At 58.5% G+C, this 17344-nt stretch overlaps 1 protein-coding gene across 11 annotated transcripts in view; it reads left to right on the top strand.

Moving 5' to 3' along the window:
- Positions 1-4946, top strand: part of RAP1GAP (RAP1 GTPase activating protein) — a 66175-nt gene extending 61229 nt beyond the window's left edge. For 8 of the 11 annotated variants that reach the window (XR_004346304.1, XR_004346302.1, XR_004346300.1 and 5 more), the window contains 5 exons: positions 1560-1683; positions 2674-2776; positions 3109-3243; positions 3512-3553; positions 3928-4946. Coding sequence is in view for 3 of the 11 variants with exons in the window: in XM_032608982.1 (XP_032464873.1) it covers positions 1560-1683; positions 2674-2776; positions 3140-3243; positions 3512-3520 (340 nt within the window). In the remaining 8 variants the exon portion in view is untranslated. The remainder of the gene's footprint in view (positions 1-1559; positions 1684-2673; positions 2777-3108; positions 3244-3511; positions 3554-3927) is intronic. The other 3 variants (XM_032608982.1, XM_032608962.1, XM_032608949.1) reach the window with 1 other exon arrangement.
- The last annotated feature ends 12398 nt before the right edge of the window (positions 4947-17344 follow it).

Here is a 17344-nt window from a genome sequence, read left to right as displayed (position 1 = left end):
GGGCATGCTGAGCCGGGGGGCTTGGGTGTGGCGGGCCCATTCTTTCTACCCCCGTCTGGGCCCAGGCCTGCCAGGAGTGTTGACACAGCCATACCACGGCGGCAGGGGGCCTGATTACTCTCCTAGGTCCTCCTTTGACACACACCCGCTGAGCACTTTGTGCACGCCAAGCTCTGCAAGACAGCAGTGAGCTGGACATACACGGCCCCTGCCCCGTGGAGCTGACAGTCCAGCGTAACATGGCCTAATAAGCTACTTCCAGATGGTGATAATAGAAGAATAAAGCAGAGGATATGATGAAGAATGAGTGGGGGTGGGGCGTTAGGTGGGTGCTCAGGGAAGACATCTACCAAGGGTTGGGGTTTGAATTGGGAGCTGAGTGAGGAGTCAGCCCTGTTAGGTCTGACTTACAGTGGCATGGCAGAGGGAAGAGGGTTTCAGGTAAGAAACACGGCAAGTGCAGAGGCCCTGAGGCATGCTTGGTGCAGTTGGAGCTGAATGAGTGAGGCTGGGCCCAGGCGGACACCGGTAGTGGAGGGGATGAGGTTGGAGAGGCGGGTGGGGGCTAGGTCACGGCTTTGAAGGCCATGTGAGAACTTTGAGACTGGCAAGGAGGCTTTGGAAGATTTTAGTTAAGAGGAGTAGTGGTGCTTTAACAAGCTGACTGTGGTCACCATGTGAAGGCTCTGAGGCTGGGGGCAGGAGCAGAAGCAGGGAGGCCAGCCAGGAGGCTGCCCCTCTGTTCAGTGCTTGTTGGCTGAGCCCTTTCTGTGTTGGCTGCCGGGGGTGAGGGGGCTGTGGAGAGGACCCGGCCTGGGCTGAAGAGTCAGGCAAGTGAACAGAGAAGCAGGAAAGGGCCACAGGGAAAGGGAGAGACAAAGCTGAGCAGAGAGGGTCATTCCCACAGCAAGGAAGAATCAGTGAGGGCCTCCTTGAGTAGGCGACCCCTGGCTGGCTTTCCGAAGGTAAATTTACTTTTTTGGGATTTGAGGGAAGGAGTGAGACTCCAGGCAGGAGACACAAAGGCCCTGAGCATGGGACAAAATTGTGAGAGAGTTAAAAGAGAGTAGACTGTGGAGTTGGAAGGCCTGGGTCCTACCGGTTCTCCCACCTATGGCTGCGTGACCTCGGGCTGTGTGCCCATCCTCTCTGTGCCTCGGTGTCTGCTCCTCTATAAGGTGGGTCTAATAATGATAGCAATGAGATAACTAGGGTAAAAGCACTTAGAACAGTGCCTGGCACAGAGCAAACCTGCACTAGATGGCAGTATTGTTGTTAATAGTTATGATTGAGCATCCAGCCAAGGAAGTTGGACTTTATCTGGGGCAGTGGGGATCCAGGAGAGGGAATTGAGCAGGGGAGGGGCATGATAGGATCCACGTGTTAGCAAGGACAGTGGCATTGGGGAGGCTCAGAGGCCCAGGGAGCTGTAAGAGGCCAAAAAGGCACTTGGCTGGCTGCAGGCTGGGCCGCCCTGAGCCGGGAGGGCAGGGGCATGGGGTCTTGGCCCAGGAGGTGCCCAGTGTGGATACTGGCTGATAGGATGCTGTCTGTGGCAGAGCGGAGACAGCAGCTCAGAGAGCAGAAGTGCTGAAGGACTTCTCCCGCTCCTCGTCCAGTGCCAGCAGCTTCGCCAGCGTCGTGGAGGAAACAGAGGGTGTGGACGGGGACGATACAGGCCTGGTGAGAGGCCCAGGGAGGGGAGGTGCCCCACAACGGCCTGAAAGGGGTGCTCTTTGGTCCCTGGAGATGCTCTGGGTGGAAGCATGAGGCTGGGTGTGGTTGAGTTGTGATCAAGGGACTCAGCCCAAAGGAGTAATGCAGACTGACCTTCTCTTACTCTTAAAGCCTTCCGTGGCTCCCCGGTACCCCCCACAACCCAATCTCTGAGGCCGTTGAAGATCTAGCCCCTCCCTCCCCACCCTCGTCTCTTACCACTTCAGCCATTCCGCCCTCCTTTGCAGTCCCCCAAACCAGCCAGGCTTACTCTGCTTCTGGGCCTTTGCACATGCCATTTCCTCTGTCTGTCCTCCTTCCCACTTTGTCTGACTGACTCGCATTCATCCTTCTCAATTCAGCCTCATGTCACCTCCTCCTGAAAGCCTGCCTTCCTGGTCCCAGGGTAGGTTAGGAGCCCCCTTTACACTCTCATAGACCCTGGGCTCTGTCCTTGGAACCTGTCTGTCATGCTTCACTCAACAGTCCTTTGGCGAGCGCTGTTCCTTGCCACGCCCCGTGCCAGCTGCTGCGTGGGCAGAGGGGACAGTGCAGACCAAGGCCCTGCCCTGTGGGGCTTGTACTAGTCTGGAATTGTACTAGTCTCTTCACAGCCTGTCTCTCCTCTCCTCTTCAAGCTCTCGGAGGGCTGGGACCTTTCCTGATTTCTCTCGGTGGCTTGGCTCACGAGAACATCGATGAATGTTTGCTGAATGAATGAATGGGAGCGCACGTGTGCGTGTGCGCGCGCGCCTGGGTCTGTGTCTGTTCCCACTCTGTCCTCCTCTGGTCCCCCCTGGGGCAGACATTGCTGGGCCCTCATCCTCTTTGCAGAGGGGCAAGGGTGGGGGGTTGTGGATTGCAGCGGCGAGGGGCTGGTGAGGAGGGGAGAGGGCAGCCAAGCCAGTGCCATGGCCAAGGGCTGACCTCCCTCTTTCTCTCCTCCACCATCCCCAGGAGAGTGTCTCATCCTCGGGGACGCCCCACAAGCGGGACTCCTTCATCTATAGCACGTGGCTGGAGGACAGTGTCAGCACCACAAGTGGGGGCAGCTCCCCAGGTACTGGCCAGGGCCAGCTTCCCCCACCACAAGCAGGGCCAGTCTTGTGGTGGGCAGGGGACAGGGCTGGGCACAGAGGGTCAAAAGCAGTTCTCAGACCCCAGGTGGTGGGTGTGTGATGGGACTGCCCCTGACATGGGGACAGTGGGCTGGTCATTCTCCAGCCTCGGGTGGTTGGTGGCTTGGAGGGCTGGATGATGCAGGAAGGGAGGGGGGTAAAGAAGGGAGTTAAGGGTGGGAGTCCCAGAGGGAGGGGCTCGGTGGGGTTGGGGAGCACTGGTGCCGACCGCCCATCCATGCCCCCCGTCTCCCTGGTGCCTCCCCGCGGCCAGTGAGGTGGCTCCCTCCTGCCTCCCTCCCCAGGCCCCTCTCGGTCACCCTACCCAGACGCCGGCAAGTCGGGGGACCCTGCATGTCCCGAGATCAAGATCCAGCTGGAAGCATCTGAACAGCACACGCCCCAGCTGGTACGCACAGCCACCAGGGGCCTGGCCACGGTGGGGACAGGTGGCCTGGAGCCTGGCCCTATGGGGAGCCCTACCTGGGAGGGAGATTGGCTGTTGGGGAGAGGCATCAAAGTGACCAGGGGTCCCCAGGGATGGGGGCTGGACCAAGGACCCCCCTTAATCCTGGAGGGCTGGGCTCGTCCAGCCTGGGCACAGCCAGTGACTTCTGCCTGTGTGTATCTTCCATGTCGTCTGTCCTGTCACCTGCATTGCCGCCATCTCTGTGCAGGGCTGTTAGCCAGGATGGCCCTCTGAAGGTGACACTGAGCAGGTCAGTACCAGCCCCCGGCTTCTGTCTGGTGGGGAGAGGGCGGGGGTGGGTCAGCTTCTCTCTCTTCCTCTGTCACCTCTCTTGGGTGAGAGCTATGTATCTAGGTTTGAGTCCTCTGCCACTCAGTTGCTAGGTGACCGCAGGCCTCAGTTTCCCTATCTGTACAATGGGGCTAATAAATGCTGCCTCACCTCTGCCCATGAGTTTCTGGGAGGATCTGATGGGAGCCTGAAAGGGACTTGGGAGTTGTTGGGAGGGAGGGGTCTAGGGGGTTCCCAGTGAGATGGAAAGACCCAGAGCCTGGAACTCCAAGGGTGGGCCCTTCCGCATCTGTCCCCCTGCTTCACGGTGCCTCCGTCTCCCTTACCCTGCAGAAGCACGAGGGGAAGATGCTGTGTCAAATCCAGGCAGACGGGACCTCTGCCCCCGAGGCCAGCACCAGCCTGTGGGCTGCCCCCGGCCTCCCCAGCCCTCCTCCTGGCCCACTGTCTGGGCTGTCTCTGCAGGGCGGAGCCATCCAGACCTGGGAGCGGGGAAGCTGCTGGCACTATCCCCACCCCCTGGGCTGGGGGGCCGGCTGGGGCAGGGAGTGGTCACTTGAAACAGGACTCCAGGCCTGGCCATCCATCACCCCTGGGTGGCCCTCTGGACTCAGGGGGAGTGAGCTGGAAGGGGGGATTGAGACATCTCAGTGCATACAGAGCCTACTGTGGAAGCCGTGGGGTGTGAGGTGTGGTAGAATGAGCACTGGACTGGGAGTCCTAAGTCCTAGCTTTTAATTTGGGTTCTGCTCTGTGACTATGGGCAAATCACTCTCCCTCTCTGGGCGCCTCTGCTATAAATGGACAAGATTATTTCAGAGGTCACTGAAGGCTGTGAGTCCATGCACCTGCCCCAGAATGGAGGATTGTCGTCCTAGAGACCTCCCATCACCCTACCCTGCTTCTTGGGGTTCCTGGGGCCCCCGGTGGGCCGAGGCTGTGCCCATTGCCCCTCCTGGACCCTCAGTCTCTACCGCAGATCTGCCGATGCCCTGTCCACTGCCTCCACGACAGACGAGTGACCCGCTTGTGGGGGAAGTGGGAGCTGCCTGGCTCCTCAGCCAGCACCCAGCTTAACCCCTGCCTTCCCATGCTCCTGGGCACGCCGGGCCGAGGGGTCTCAGCTGGCCTAGAGTTATGGGCCGCACCTTTGCGCCACCCTCACCCACCACGGAGGGGGCAGCCAGGCACAGCTGCTGTGAGTCCACATCCTTGTGTGCGTCTGTCCACACTTTTTAGGCGCCACGCCAAAGGCCAGCCTCCTGGCCCCAACACCCATTTTGGAAGCCCCCCATGGCCGTGTGTATGTCAGTAACAGTTGTACAAAATAAATTCTATTTATCGCTATTGTACCCCGAGTCGGGTGTGGCTTCATGTGACCCCGCCCCCCACCCGGATCAACCCGACAGATCTCAGTGGCACCGTGGTGGCGAGGGAGAGCCTATTCACCCCCCGAATCAGCAGCTGGGTCTGCGAGCACCTCCAGGGCCAAGCCGCAGGCTCCGTGACCACCAGCTCTGGCTTCCCCCCCATGGCCCTGCCCTTCCACCTTGCTCCCCTCTCCACAGCGGGGAGAACTGTGGCTTTGAAGGTCCAATCAGGCAGACCTAGATTGGAGTCCTGACACGGTCTCTTTAACTCTCTGGGTGACGCTGGGAAACTTACAAACGTCTCTGAGCCTCAGTTTCCACTTCTGTAAAACGGAAGCGATAGTACCTCTCCCAAGGGTTCGTCATGAGGATTCACTGAGCTGGAGCAGGTGGAACACCTAGCACAGCGTCTGGCACCCCGTGGGTGCTCAAGGATCGGCTTTCCTCTCTTTTCCTATGCCCAGTGAAGCTCAAGGGCTTCCCCTATGTGGCCACCTGGGGGCGCCAAGGGATTGCTTACCTGGAATGATGGGGGTGGGGAGATGGCGATGAATCTGTCCAGCTGCTGGAAGGAGCTCACAGTGCAGAGCGGTTACAATAAAGGGTGACGAATGCCCTGGCGGGGGTAGGGGGCGGGGACGAGCATGGGGTCCAGCCTGGCTAAGGGAAGAATGGGGAAGACTCCGGAGCAGCGGTGCCCGAGCATCCTGGAAAGGCTTAGGATAGTGTCCCTGGGGAGCGAGCTGCAGGTGCAAAGGTAGGGGGCGAGAGAGTGCTGCTTGCAGTCGGGAAGGGAGCCAGCAGTTCTGAATGATGGGAAGGGGGTGATGGGCAGGGAGGTGGGGCAGAGATGAGGCCAGAGGTCACGTGGCCTTGGGTGCCAGACCAAGGGGCTAAGGCTTTATGCTGAGGGCACTGGGGAGCCATGGAGGATGCGAAATAGCAGTAGAAAGAGAAGAGGGGGCTGCTGGTGGGGACTGGCTGGGCAATGTCAGCCCAAGGAGGGGCGGGCCCAGGAGGTCATTGCTGGGTGCGGAGGGTAACCAGGACAGTGGGCAGGGAGGACCCGAGGAGCCTTGGGGCGGGGGAGGCGGGGGTTCCTGGCCTGAGTGTTGGGTGAATGGAAGGGTATCCTCTGAGGTAGGAGCACAGGAGGAAGAGCAGGTTGGGGGATTTGGGGTCTGGGGGCGCGGGCACAGAATTGGGTTCCAGCCTTGGCCTCGCCCCCTCCCCACCACAGCTCCCATGCCCTCCCCAGGATGTTGGGTGCACCCCAGGGGCTTTCCCGACAGGGCCCTGCTGTGACACTCAGATGTCTGGGGCCACCCAGGGGTGGTGACTCACATCCACTCCCCAGCCCCGCCCACCTGGGTTTGGCCCTGGGCAACCCTGGGCTCAGTGGGTCCCCTGGTAACCCCCCTCCCCTCCTCTGCCTCAGCCCTGTTCTCTAACCCCTCCCAGGCCCTGGCTCTTCTCCACTCTCTGCCCCAGTCTCTTACCTTGTCTCCTCCCAGCCCACCACCAAGGGCCAGTAGCCCCGCTTCAGCACCGAGATGAAGAGCTTAGCTCTGAGTCTGTTCACCTCCCGGCTCTGTGACTTTGGGCACGTGAATTTGGCTCTCTGGGCCTCCGGGTCTTCATCTGTGCAATGGGAATGCTAACAGTCCTGCCCTTGGTACCCTGAGGTGAGGATTCAATAAGGTGATACCTCAGAAAGTTCTTGGTGCTGCCCTAGCACACAGTGGGCTCAGAAAATTGTGTGTGTTGTGTGTGGGGACATGCAGCTAGCCATTAACGAGGGCCATCTCCGTGACCCACAACAGAGGCTGTGGAGTCTCTCTGAGTGGGAGATGAAGCAGCTGGCACGGAGCCCGGCACAGGTGTCTGCATACGAGGCGCTGGGAACGTACAGTTATGAGTTGCTTCCCTGAACCTCAGCTTCCTGGGCTTTACCGGGGTTCACGATCCTTGTATAAAAGAAGTGGGGCACCCCTGCTTGCATCCCTTTATGATGTGCCCCACCCCACAGCTCCGGCCCGCAGCTGAGCTGGGGCGGAAGCAGGGGGGTCGGCCTGATGAGCAGAACCTGCCTTTGCCCCTCGGCCTGCCCGGGTTGTGGCAGCGCCCCCGTCAGCGGGAAGGGCCGGCCTCTGGGCTGGGTTTCAGCCTGGGCCCCCGCCCCACCCCTCCAGGCTCCAAGGTGGGGCTGGGGGAGGCGGAGGACGAATCTGGCCTCTGGGATCAAAGCGTCCAGCGCTGTTTCTCTTGTGCCCGCGCCAGCTCTGTGCTCGTCCTGGGTTCTGAGGTGGGGAGGGCGAGCCAGGACACTGACCCGAGGCTGAAATTAGGGCTTGGGCGGGGGGCGCCAGGCTCCGGGAAGCACAGGACGCTGCTTAGAAATAACTCTGGTGGTGGAAACGGCAGCCAAAGGTTTCTCTGGACGCAGGAGGCAAGAGGCCTCCATGGAGGGACTTGGGCGCCTGGCTGACCCGACAGCCACGGCTCCCCTGCCTCAGAGCTGGGACCTTTCTCTCCAGGTCTCTGTTTCCTCACCTATAAAATGGAGGCAAAGCCCTACCTGTTGCTGTCAGGCCAAGAAGCTGTCATGGCCTCTAATGGATGTGGCATAGACCCCATGCCCAATAGGAGGGGTCCTCCCCGTCCCCCAGCAGCTGGGGCATCCCTGGACATCCACGGCTAACTCTGGGGCAACGTTGCCAAAGAGCCGGCCGCAGGCCCAGGCCCGCCCAGTGCCAGGGGACTGGGACCTGGACATTCTCTGCTGCTCAGGCCACAGGGGGTACTTAACCAGGGACCCTGGAATGTGGAGGTCCCTCCCTCCTTCCCTGTATCCGCCCTGCCAAGGGGACAGTCAGGGACGGAGCCTCCTGAAATAACCAGATCTGGTTAGCAAGGCTAATTTTAAAAGCCACTCTGGCTGCCCCATAGGCCCTTCTGGGAAGCCATGAATGTCCCTGTGTTTGCCCCGGGGAGGCAGGGTGAGGGGAGAGCAGAGGGGCTGGGAGGACTCCCACCCCTGACTGCCAGTGCCGGAGACCCCAAGCTGCCTCCCAAGGCCTGCCCATCCAGGGCGCAGAGCCCTGGCCCAGTACAGGGGCTCAGGGGCCCAGCCTCTGCCCTGATCCACTCAGAATGAACCCTGGTGGGCTCTCAGGATCCTCCACCGTCTGCACTGGTCTCCCTGAAGCAGTTCTGGGCAGGGAGCCTTAAGCTCTCTGTCTGTCTCTGTCTTGGCTATCTCCCACAGTCTCCATCTGCTTACTCTTTATGTCCCTTTATCTCTGTGTCTCTGCCTCTCTCTGTCTCTGACACTCGAGGTCCCTCTCTGCAGCTGTGACTTTATCCCCCTCTCGCTGGGTCCATCATGCAGGAGGCCCCCACAGCCTTCTGACAGTCTGTAGGCTGGACTGTGCACTCCAGGTAAGGGGTAAGTGTCCACCTGGGAGCTGGGGCTGCAGGTGGGTCCTGGTGGGACCCCTAGAGTAGTCCTGGGGACCGACAGGAGCTGTAACTGGGCAGGCAGGGGCTCTGTCATGGCCTGGGCCATCCATCCAGGCCAGGTGCGAGCAGAAGAATTGAGCTCCAGGGGTAGGGTGGCCAGATTTAGCAAGCAGAAACACACAGAGCCCAGTTAAACTTGAATTTCAGATAAACAAGGGATGATTTTTAGTTTAGTATACCTCATGCAATATTTGGGACATACTTAAACTAAACATCATCCCTTGTTTATCTGAAATTCAAGTTTGACTGGACATCCTATGTTTTATCTGGCAGCCCTATCGGGGAGGCCCTAAGAATGAGAGGAGAAATTTCTTAGGAGCAGCAGGTTCTATAGACCGAGGGAGCCCCCGCCTGGCGGGGATGTCACAGCCACGCCTGGGGGAAATCCCTGTCTGATGTGGGAGGAACAGCTCCTGCCCACAGGGAGCTTTCAGTTTTCTGGGGTGGGGCCAGTCCTCGGGAGCTTGGCTGGCGGGGTGCGGTGCACGTGATACGCAGACACCAGTTACCTCCTCAGGGGAACCATAGACATCAGAAGGGAGGGTCTCTCCTGAGCCCCGGTGCCTCACCCAGGGCCTGGCACACAGTAGGGGCTTCATAAATATTTGTTGAATGAATGAAGAATTCTCCCAACCCATGCCCACAGCAGTGGGGTGGGCCTGGCCAGCAGGGGCTCCAGCACCCTACCTGCCCCTCCCAAGCTCCTTGGATCCAACGGGGGTGTGCACTGCCCTCACCCCAGGGGCTCCCCAAAGTGAGCTGTGGAGGGGAGGAGCAGGGCAGAGGGCACAGAGAGATGATGCCAGCTTTTCTCCTACCCCACCCTCACCCCAGACCCCAGTCCCAACTCGGAGTCCAGCCTGGGCAAGCATGCAGGTCGGGGCTGGGAACTAGGGCAGGGTGACCTCTGGCTTCCGGCATTGGGGGCTTTTGGGGACTAAGGTAGGGGAGCAGGCCAAAGAGGTGCTGATCAGTGCTCCTTAGGGGGACATTTGGACAGTTGGGAGATCCCTGGGACCCAGAAACTTGAGGACACTTGTTTCTGGGGAGGTAAGATTTGGATCTTTTCCTGAAGCGCATTGATCTCAGGGGTCTTCCTGGAGCGGCCAACTAGGGAGAGGCCTGTGGTTCTCCCACACCTCCCCCAAGACAGAGTCCCTTAAACAGCCTTTTTGTTCATTCACTCATACATTCATTCATTTATTCACTGGCCGATCCCTCCCTTAATGCCTCCATTCGCTGGGATGACCCGGCTCCAGGCCAGGTGATAAAGGACTGCAGCATCTCTTCTGGTCTCAGTAGGAACATACCTGTTCCAGTGCTGGCCCTGCCACTGGCTCCCCGTGTGACCTTGGGCAAGTCACTGACCACTTTGAACCTCAGTTTCCCCATCCCTACAATGGGGATAACGGTAGCAGCTCCCTCCCTGGCTACTGTGAAGGGTATGAGATGATGCCAGCCCTCGGTGCGAGAGCTTCAGAGGGGGATCCACCGTGATTATTGTTGTTATTATTATTATCAGTATCATTTTTTAAAATTTTATTTATTTTTGGCTGCGTTGGGTCCTCGTTGCTGTGCGCGGGCTTCCTCTAGTTGCGGCGAGCGGGGGCTACTCTTCTTTGCGGTGCGGAGGCTTCTCATTGTGGTGGCTTCTCTTGTTGCGGAGCACGGGCTCTAGATGCACAGGCTTCAGTAGTCGTGGCTCGCGGGCTCAGTAGTTGTGGCTCTTGGGCTCTAGAGTGCAGGCTCAGTAGTTGTGGAGCACGGGCTTTGTTGCTCCGTGGCATGTGAGATCTTCCCGGACCAGGGCTCGAACCCGTGTCCCCTGCACTGGCAGGTGGAGTCTTAACCACTGCGCTACCAGGAAAGCCCCATATTATCGGTATCATTTTGAGGCCCCTGTGGGTTGGGCAGGGAGTGGCTGGCCCCAAGGCCCGGGCCCCATGGCCAGTGTCACACTGAGCCATGCCGACAGGCCCGCTTCCTCTCGGGGCTTCAACCATCTTGGACCCCATCCCTTTTTTTCAAGGCATGTCAGCTCCTTCAAGGTGCCTCTGGCTTCTAGATCAGCAAGAAATCCTTCAGAGAAAAGTTAGAGTTGGGGACAGAGCTTGGAGTGGCCATCCGGTGGCAGGGCTTGGGCTGCAGTGTGAGCTGGAGCTAGTCCCTCCTGCTCGGGCCTGGTTTCCCCAGTTGTACAGTGAGGGGGTGGGGCTGGACGTCCTGCCATGGCCTGGACGGGGCCCTCTGTGTGTCATCCTGTTAGTAACGGGTTAGCTCCGAGCCCATAATCACATCTGCCCTGGGAAGAACTAACAGCGACTCTGTAAATTGAGCTCTAATTGCGGCTTTTAGTGGAGTCAGCTGCTCCCCCATTCCTCCCCCCTCCCCCCCGGCCCTGCCCACTGCTCTGAATCAGCGAGGTTGTCCCGGCCTGCCCTGCCAGACCCAGGAATCCCCCAGGATTGTTCTGGCTCCCACTGAGCCAGCGATGGGTCAGGGACTAATGTCCTTCCAGGACCTACTGTGCACGAGGCTCTGAGCCAGGTGCTTTCCATGCAGTGGACTCCAGGTCATGTGACTACAGCTCTGGGAGGCAGGGGCTACTGGGCCTGTTTTTGCGGAAGGGGAAACTGAGGCACAGGGCAGAAAAGTCACTTGCCCCAGGCCACTCAGCTAGGATGTGGCAGAGTCTGGATATAAATCTAGATCCGGCTGATTCCCAGGCTTTGTTCCCGGCCTGAGGCGGAGGAGACACACCCCACCCCACCCAGGGGCTCCGAGCCCCCCAGCTGATGCACCTTCCCCGCTGGCGTTTGCTGACAAGGTCAGAGGCAGCTCCCCTCCTCAGGCGGGGCGCAGGCCTATGGTTTCCCTGTTTGTTCTGGAGGTCCCAGCCGCTACCCCGAGGAGACAGCTAGTGGTTCCCAGGCCACAGCCCCTCGGGCGGAGCCAGACCGCGACTGGCCGGCCTGGGAACACTGCCCGCCAGCCCCACTGGGCTCCACCAGGCCCTGGCGCTGGGTGGTCTGGGCAGGGGCCGGGGAGGGCCTCGATCCTGGCCACGGGGCAGGAGCCACAACTGGTGCCAGACTCGGGGCTGCCCTGCCAGAGACCTGGAAGGGTCCTGAGGCCGGGGATGGCTAAACTGGGGCAAACACTGCCCTGGTGGGGAGCCCAGGAGGGAAGGCCCCGGGCCCCAGCGCTCTGAGGACCTCAGGAGAAACATCCACCCGCTTCAGGACTGTCATTGTTGGGTGGCTGCAACTCAACCACTGAATTGGTTCAGACAGGAGCCCTCCTTAGAGGCTGGTGGAGAAGCCAGGGTTGGCAGGCAGAAGACCTAGCGTCCAGCCCTGCCCTCCTCTGGACCTCAGTTTCTCCATCTGTACAATGGGCAGGGGTCAGCGCTCCCTGCTTGACCAGGGCTCCACCAGCTGGGCAGGCTGTGGTTGTGGGGTGGGCAGCCCAGGCTGGAAGGATCTCAGTTGTTCCCAAAGTCATTTTCAGGGGCTTCTTCTTGCCCCTGCCCCCAAGTCTTACAACCCCCGCCCACACCTCTGACACAGCCCCCTCTGTTCCCCTCTCCCAGGTGACTGCCTGATGGGAGTGGAAAGAGCTCTCATGGGTTTTGGAGTCTGACAGAGCCCAGTTCAAATCCTGGCCACTGGCTCTCTGTGATCTTGGGCACGTTTCATCCTCTCCCTCCCCCATAGCTTTAAATGCCATTGTGACGCTCATCCTTCTATCTCCGGCCTGGGCTCCTCGCCTGAACTCCAGACTCTTTCCCAACTACCTACCAGCATGTCCACTCCAAAGTCCAATGGGCATCTCCAAGCTAACGTGATCCAAACCAACTCTCTATTTTCTCCCCAAATCTGCTCCCCCATATGCATAAATGGCATTCCACCAAGGTGCTCAGACCCCAAACTGAAGGGGCATCCCTGCTTCTGCTGTTTCCTCTGCTCTCTGCATTCAGCCCGTCAGCAAGCCCGGCTGGCTTTAATTCCCAAACGTGTCTGGGATGAAGCCCCTTCCCAACACACTTAGCTGGTCCAAGCCATCACCACCTCCACCCACAGCAACAGAAAGGCCTCCAGACTGCCCTCCGGCATCTGTCCCTGGCGTTGCTGATCCCTGCATGGCAGCCAGAGCAATCTTTCCATAAGCTGGATTGTGTCGCTCCCTGCGCCTAACCTTCCCGTGTGACAGAAGAAGATGCAGGTGCCTATCGTGCCCCACGCGACACAGCTCCTGTCCGCCACTCCCACCTCATCCCATCCACCGTCTCCCCTTTCTCTGGGCTCCAGCCACATTGGTTATTTCTGTCCCTCAAACATATTAAGAGTATTCCTGCCCCAGGGTCTTTGCACTTGCTTTATCCTACTTGGAATAATCTTTTCTCCAGCTCTTTGAAAGACCACCTTCTTACCGACTGGGTCTCAAACCAAGTGTCACCTCCTCAGACAAGTCCTCCCTGCCCACCAGCTACAGCAGGGCCCCCAGTCACTCTCCGGACCTTGGTTTTCTTATTTGTAAAATGGGGCCAGTGCCAGTGCCCTACCTAAGAGGGTGGAGAGAGATGGCTGGCGGGGAGGGGGTGCTGAGATGCCAGTGTGAGGCAGGCACGGGGCTCCTGTGTCCTTCTCTCTCACTGGCACCCACAGTCCCAAGGCATGGCTGACCCTGAGCTAGCTGGACCCAGGGTCGGGAGACGGGGAGAACCCTTTGCCAGAGGTGGAAGCTGGGCTCCTCTGCCCATTTTACTGTGTGACTTCAACTTGGTCTCTGACCCTCTCTGGGCTACCTTCCTCCCTGGCCTGCAGAAGCCAGCTCCAGCCCTGAGCTTTGTCTGGGTGACAATGGAAAGAGGCCTGTCCCCAGGAGATCCCTCAGGAGTGGAGGGATCAGGGCAAAAGGCCCATCCAGCACTGAATCTTGCCTTGAGGTTGGATGTCAGGACAGCACCTGTTCATACCCTGAGAACAGGCAGCAGCTGCTCAGGCCTTAGCCCTGGAAGGGCTCTGGGAGAAGAGGGAATGGTCACACCTTGAGCCTGTCCATATCCTGCCCCAGAGCCCTCTTCTCATCCTGACCCAGCCCCCATCCTCAGGGCACAGCCTCTTAGCCGCCACTGTTCCCCAACCGGGTCACCTGAGTGGGCAGGAGGCTGATTAAAGGGCCCTCAGCCAGAGTGTTCAAGCCCAGGCTGACCTCAGAGACCCTGGGGCCACCCGCCCTGGCCTGGGCAGGGGGAGGGAGGAGGAGGGAGGGGAGGGAGGGGGAGGCAGGGGGAGGCAGGGGGAGGCAGGGAGAGGCAGGGGGAGGCAGGGGCTCTGCCTGAGGCTGCTGGGCACTCCCCACCGGGACAAAGGCACAGGCCCAAGAGGTCAGGATCTCCTGGCTGACGCCGGCAGCCCTGCTCCCTCGAACCTTTGCAGAGTTACAATCCTGACTCCTGCTTTCTGCTGCTCATCCGGCCCGGTGCGCGGTCGCACTGCCTGCCTTCACGTCCTTCTCATCTCCTGTTAGTTGTGGGACTTCACAGAAGTTATCAGATTTCTCTCTGCTTCCTTTTCCTCATCTGTAAACCAGAGACAGTAACAGTCCCTGCCCTTGGAGAGTGGTTGGGCGGATAAATGAGTTAAGTGCTCTGTGAAGCACTAGGAAGGATGCTGGCACTCAGGGAGCACCGTGGAAATGTCCACGGCTGTGCCTATAGCCAGTGTTTCCAACACCTCAGCGACTCTAAGCCTCGGTTCCAGTGGGCAGGAGGGAGAGTCAGCACTGGCCGGTGGCAGCCCCATGCCCCGCCTGCCCCTGCTGGGCTGGTGGGTCATGTGCGTGCCCCCCATCCTGAGGTTGCGGGCAGATGGCTGAGGAGCCGGAAAAGAGCCTGGAGCCATGATCAAGGCAGCCTCACAAGGAGGCCCCAGGAAGCCACACAGGAACTCGGAAGCCCAAATCCTCTTCTGAGAACTTAATCCCCCACCCCACCCCCAGATCGGCTGGTACTAGATCTTGGTGGGAGGTCTCAGGGTTAGCCACCAGGGCTAATTATAAACGCTGCTGCTTTGGGGATCTCACTACCTGATCGAAGGGCTTCTGTGGCTGTTGGGGCTGGGGTTGTTTTCCTTGGAGAGATTAGCGCCTCGGAGGGCCTTGGAGGAGGTGGACTGGGGGTCAGGCAGACCTGGGTTCAACTTGCAGCTGTCACTAACAAGCCATGGAACAGGTCCCTGTGCCCTGCCAAGCCTCAACTTTCTAATCTGTAAAATGGGGATGATATTGTCCAGCTCACAGGATGGTGGTGGGGTATGTGGATGTGTCTAGCATCTGGGGATGCTACTAACCATCCTACAACTTCACTGCCATGTCTTGGGTGCTCAGTAGGGTGTGCGATGCCTTGTAGGTCCCCTGCTCCCTCCTGCCTTCAATCTCAGAGCAGTAAGTTTGCTGACAATCTATCCACTTACATGCTGGTCCAGTCTCCTTCTTCACAAATAGGACTGAGACTCTCAGGCACAGGTTTGGGGACTGCCTCCTCCTCCCCACCTCCATGACCCCAGCTTCCCTTGCTTGGCCTTTTGCAGCAGACTCCTTGTTGGTTTCCCAGCCTCTAATTCTTCTCAGAGCTGGCAGCCAAGATGATCTTTCAAAAATGATGCTCACGCCCCAGCTCCAGAATCTTCTATGGCTCCCCAGGGTCTTCAAAGTCAACCCCTGGCTTCTTGGAATGGCATTTGAGGCCCTCCTGCCCATCTTTCCCACAACATTTCCTCTGAATTCCCCTCTGTAGCCTCATGCCTGCCTCAGTCCCCTTTGCCTTGTCAAGCCCCAGGTCATTCTTTGCCTTCTGTCTCTGTGCCCACCCCACTTGTGCCCCCAGCTGGTTAGGTGCCCCTTCCATGCCCCCACAGTTCCTTGCCTCCCCACCGCCCTCGAATTCCCTCTGGTGGTCTCTACCATGAGACATGAACTTCCTGAGGATAGAGTCTTGGGCCTGTTCGCAGTTGTCTCCCAGGCGTGGCCCAGGCTATGGCCGAGAAAAAGGCAGGGGCCACAAGCTCAGTTTCCACAACGACCAGACAAGTAACACCAGTCCAGAGGGGCTTTGCATAAGGGTACAGGGAACCCTGGGGACTGAGGCAAACAGGAGAGGTGCCCCCAAGATGGACAGCCGTCTCTCAGCTCCAGCTGACTACTGCCCTGCAGAAATGTGGGGCAGTGCCAGCACACCTTCCAATTTTTCAAAAAAAGCCAGAAATTCAAATCTTTTGTGCAAGTTCCCAATGTTCTGAAACACTGTGAGGATACTCAGTGACGTCTGGGGAGCATGTGAGTTGGAAGGTGCCCTGAGCGTAAGTGAAGCTGAGACAAGACAACCCAAGCTTCCTACACCCCTTCCTTTCTGTGGAGCAAAGGTGCTCACTGTTGAGTGGGGTGGGGGGCAGTGATTGCGTCCCCTAGAAATCTAGTGAGGAGGGGCTGGGCATGTTGCTAACCATCCTGCAATGCACAGGACAGTCCTCACAACAGAGAAGCACCCAGCCCCAAGTGCCGGTAGTGCCGTAGTTGAGAACCTGCTAGAGTTGTTGGTGGGAAACAGCCACTCAACTGAAGACTACATTTCCCAGCCTCCTTTGCGTTTGATGGGATCATGTGACTAGTTCTCACCAATGCACCGTGAGTAGAAGGGACATATGTTACTTCCAGGAAGAAGTGGTTAAAAAGTGGGTCCCTCCCACCCCCCTCATTGGTGAGCTGGTCAGATAGACGTTCTGGTTAGATAGAACATCTGGAACTTAGAGGACAGCAAAGCCACATAGTGGAAAGAACCTGGGTCCCAGGCACCTGACCAGAGGCACCACCAGATGTTTGAGATAAATAAACTCTTATTGTGTTAAGTTCTAGATTTCTCTTTAGCAGAAGACAGGGTTATCTGGATGACTAGATGAGGATTTGTCAGCTTGGCTTCAGTCTCCCTCCCTGAGAAAGCATCTTACTGTCACCCTTAGCTTCTAGTTCTGCGGGTGGATGGGTGGAGCTGGGACCTCTGCCTGGACCCCTGGCCTGGATTAGGACTCAGAGCCACCAACAGTTAGACTAAAGGGGTGATGAGTGACGTGAAGGTGTGGGGTCCAGCCTGGGTGAGGGAGGCATGGGGGAAGACTCTGGAGCAGTGGCGCCTGAGCAGCCTTGATTATCCTTGAAGCGGACATCAGCCCACAGCCTGGACTCCCGGCAGGAGGAGCTCCTTGTTTCTCATGGGATCCTAAAGGCTCAGCATGTGTTCAGCATGGTGCTGGGACCGTACATTCAGATGCAGGAATGGAACGTCAGCGAAGTTAAAGGACTCTCCTGAGCTCGTGGAAACGAGAGAGTGATGGAGCAGAGACAGGAACCCCTATCTCTCTGACTCACAGCCCATGCTTTTGAACCCCATCCCAAAGTTTAACAGATATGATGGTGCTTTGTTAGTATCCTTTGAGCATTTACTGTTCTAGCACATGCTTGGGAGCTTTGTCTCAGCCCTTCCAGGGGCCAGTTGGAAGAGCCAGGGTGTTCCTTTTCCTGGGAGCAGCCCTCAGCCAATGAGGGATTAGAGCTGGAGAATAAATACCCCAGCTCCCTCGCCCCACAGTGGTATAACTCTGAGATACATCTTCTACACAGTCTCCTGGAGGCCCACAGTGGGACTGAGCCCTAGTTGTCCAGAATGGTAACCTGCTTAATAACATATCCTTCCCTTTCCATGCTGACTTCCCCACTCTGCCTGGTGCTTTCTGGGTTCCTTTTATAAACTAGTTGTACTCAGGTCCTTGTCTCAGAGTCTGCCTCTGGAAAATCCAACCTAA

This window comes from Phocoena sinus, chromosome 1 (genome assembly GCF_008692025.1).
Source record: "Phocoena sinus isolate mPhoSin1 chromosome 1, mPhoSin1.pri, whole genome shotgun sequence".
NCBI classification, from domain to species: domain Eukaryota; kingdom Metazoa; phylum Chordata; class Mammalia; order Artiodactyla; family Phocoenidae; genus Phocoena; species Phocoena sinus.
The sequence above is the reverse complement of the archived record's forward strand: the minus strand, read 5'-3'. Positions and strand labels throughout refer to the sequence as shown.